The 3,499-nt window shown below is 37.3% G+C and overlaps 1 protein-coding gene across 1 annotated transcript; it reads right to left on the bottom strand.

Moving 5' to 3' along the window:
- Positions 1-2,429: 2,429 nt before the first annotated feature.
- LOC129944906 (uncharacterized) lies at positions 2,430-3,173 on the bottom strand. The gene has a single exon (XM_056054568.1). It carries the CDS (start codon positions 3,171-3,173, stop codon positions 2,430-2,432), a length of 744 nt encoding a protein of 247 aa, XP_055910543.1.
- Positions 3,174-3,499: the final 326 nt, after the last annotated feature.

Genomic DNA, 3,499 nt, shown 5'->3' with positions numbered 1-3,499 from the left:
GTTCTTGCAAAATTTAGCAACATGACCTTCTTTGTTACATTTGTAACATACAACACGCTTTGTATCAAAACGACGTTCTCTATGGTCGTGTTTCTTACCTTTGTTGCTATACAGAGCTGCAGCACTTCCGCCGCTTGCACCGGCATCTTTATTGTAATATTCGTAATCTTGAAGTAGTTTTGTTTTTATTGCATCGCCAGTTATTTTTAATTCACTACTTTCCATTGCCATAATCATGGGTCTAAAATGTTCTGGTAACCCCGAAAGTAACAAACTTCCCACCCATTCTTCAGTTACTACCATTCCTATTTGGTTCAATTTTTGGGCAGTATCAATAATAATGTCAACGTACTCACTCATATTTGCACAATTTTCTAGTTGAGTTGTTGTAAGCTTCCGAAGTAAGCCCCATCGTCTTGTAAGACCGGAATCATCATATATTGAACATAATTTTGTCCAGATATCCTTAGCTGTTGATATTCCCTGAATATGCGGATATAGGTTTGGAGATATATACAATATTAGTCTTGACATTGCCTTCTCTTGAATTTCTTGAGACTCTTCTGTCCCCTGGACCGCCTTCCAAAATCCTTGAAGCTTGAGAGCATGTTCGACCGTGGATTTCCATTTATGAAAATTTTCTCTTCCTTTTAGTTTTTCAATTTGTTCTGAAAATGTATCCATTTTTAAACAATATAGTTCTTAGTTACGTAAGTGGATGTAGCGAGGGCCCATAACCTGATGAAATATTCGTCTCCTTGAAGAATTTTTCTAGAGTTTTCCTTTTTTAAATTAAACAACTTCTTCGTACGTTGAACAAAAACAGAATAATACAAATTTTATTTCAAAGACAAAACATATTTTACAAAACATAAGTGATCATATATAATTAGAACAGTAGATTTTATATAAAGTATTTTTCATTTGCAACACTCTTCATATGTCAAAGCCGCTAGATGTAAAATTCGTTTCATATGATGTTTTGCAAATTTTACGGCAGCCTCCCAAATACCACCAAAATGTGGGGATACTAGGAATGTGCTTCCATTCGATGCCCTCGTCTAAGCAAGTTTTCATAATTTCGGATTTAGACTATGTTGATCTTGAAACATCTTATAAAGCGCCCTGAGCTCGTTACGTGCCCCAATATAATTTGTAGCATTATCACTATATATGGTACGGCAAAGGCCTCTCCTGCCAATGAAGCGCCGCAAAGCAGCCAAGAACGAGGAAGTAGTGAGATCTCCAACTAGTTCAAGATGAACAGCTTTGCTGACAAGGCATACAAATACCGCTACATATTATACTTTCACGGCCGCTGTCCCACGACGCCGAGAGTGAACCATAAAAGGTCAGCAAAAGTCTGTTCCTACAGTTGTAAAAGGACGTGAGGGCATCACACGATACTCTGGTACATTTCCCATTTGCGTATGCTCAAAACGTGGACGTACTCTAGCGCATAATATACATCGTCTGAGAACTCGTCGTATAAGAGGCTTCACATGAACAGGCCAGTATCGTTCACGAACGATTGACAGCAATCCTTGTTCTCCTACATGATGATATTTTATATGAATATCTCTTATCAAAGCCTTTGTAAACGCGTGATTATTTGGAAGAAGTGCTAGATGTCTATGCTTATACCCAGCATCAGCGTTATTTATCCTTCCACCAACTCTAAGTATTCCCTTTTCATCAATGAATGGATTGAGGTAGCAAATGCTTGATTTGGGAGAAATTGATCTTTTTTGTTTCAAAAGTAAGATATCGGATCCATAGTTCGATTGCTGTATCATCTTTTTAAGATAATGAAGAGCGTTCTCCATTTCCTCCAATGTAAATGGCCCACCTACTCTTTCCTTCTTTCTATATATAACGCTAAAGAGTTGTGGAAAAATCTTAGAAACTAAGCAACTATTCTGAGTGTTCTCTGATGATTATTGTTGAATTTCAAATTAATCACAAAATCGGTATCTTCTTGTAATGAAAAGGTATGTTTTGTAGGCCTGCGCTCAAGAAGGTTTTCATCAATTGTATCTACAGACTTCGAATTAGGCCAATGTTCGTCAGAAAGGTATACAAATTCTGCGCCATGAAACCACAACTTTGAGTTCATAAATTCACAAGGAAATGCTCCTCTCGAAACAATGTCAGACGGATTTTGTTTGGTGCTTGGCGCCATTGATCTATGCCATTGATCTATGGATGAAAGATTTTGTATTGTTGCAACTCCGTTTGCGACGAAAGTTTGCCAATGATGTGATTACCAATTGTACCATCAACTGCGCAGCACATAATTCAAGTCGTGGAAGACAAACGTTCCTTACAGGTGCTACTTTAGACTTAGCGCATAAAAGTCGTACCGAAACCTTTCTATTGGACAGAATAGAACGCATATAAATACAGGTTCCGTATGCCTTCTTGGAGCTTTAAGAAAAGGCGTGGAATTCTACTTTATCAACGTTGCCCCACATAGCCTGTCTTTCAATTGATATTTTATCCAAATTTGATAATTCCATTCTAAATTGTATGCACATCTGATGCAGTGATTGTGGAAGAGCTTCATCCCAGTTAAAATTCAGCTTCCAAAGCCTTTGTAAAAAAATCTTAGCTAATACAGTAACAGGATTTATAAGTCCTAAAGGGTCATATAAACGTGCTATATCAGCTAACACAGTGCGTTTAGTAATATGCTTATTTTCACCGGCATTGACCTTGTAGAAAAAAGTATCAGCCTTTGGGTCCCACACTACACCGAGTGTCTTGATGACATCATTGTTTTTAAGTTGAAAAAATTGTTCCTTTTCTTCATGTGGTATATCTTGTAGCAAGCTATTATTATTAGAACACCATTTTTTTAGCGTTAATCCACCACGTTGCAATATTCCCCTTAATTCTCTTTTGATACATTTGAGCTCCTCTAACGTGCTAGCCCCAGTGAAAATATCATCGACATAAAATTCTGTTTTGATTGTTGATGCTCCTACTGGAAATTTATCACCCTCTTCCTCTGCTAAGTACAAAAGCGCTCTTGTAGCCAAAAAAGATGCTGAGGCCGTACCATACGTCACAGTACAGAGTTCATAAGTCTTTATCTCTTCATCTGGTCTGTCTCTCCACAAAATTTGGTAAAATGCTCGATCTTGTCCATTGAGAGCAATTTGTCGGTACATTTTAGTTACGTCAGCAGTAAACAAGTAGTTATGTGATCTAAATTTGATAAGTAAAGAAAACAAGTCAGGCTGCACGACTGGGCCCACGTATAAGATGTCGTTTAAGCTCACACCATTATCACATTTGGCACTAGCATCAAAAACTACTCTTAGTTTTGTAGTAGAGCTCTCAGGTTTTGTTATGCAATGGTGGGGAATATAATAATGAAATTTACCAAAATCTTGATCTTTGATCTCCACCGTATGTTTCAGTTGCTTGTATTCTTTCATAAATGAAACATATTGCACTGCGAGATCGTGATTTTTATTAATTTACGTTCTAATGC

Source organism: Eupeodes corollae, chromosome 2, assembly GCF_945859685.1.
Source record: "Eupeodes corollae chromosome 2, idEupCoro1.1, whole genome shotgun sequence".
NCBI classification, from domain to species: Eukaryota; Metazoa; Arthropoda; class Insecta; order Diptera; family Syrphidae; genus Eupeodes; species Eupeodes corollae.
Note: the sequence above shows the minus strand (reverse complement) of the source record. Positions and strands in the feature narration are given on the sequence as shown.

Bases quoted from the DNA above. Each gene is read 5' to 3' on its own strand.
- LOC129944906 (XM_056054568.1), bottom strand. From the start codon at position 3,173: ATGTACCGACAAATTGCTCTCAATGGACAAGATCGAGCATTTTACCAA.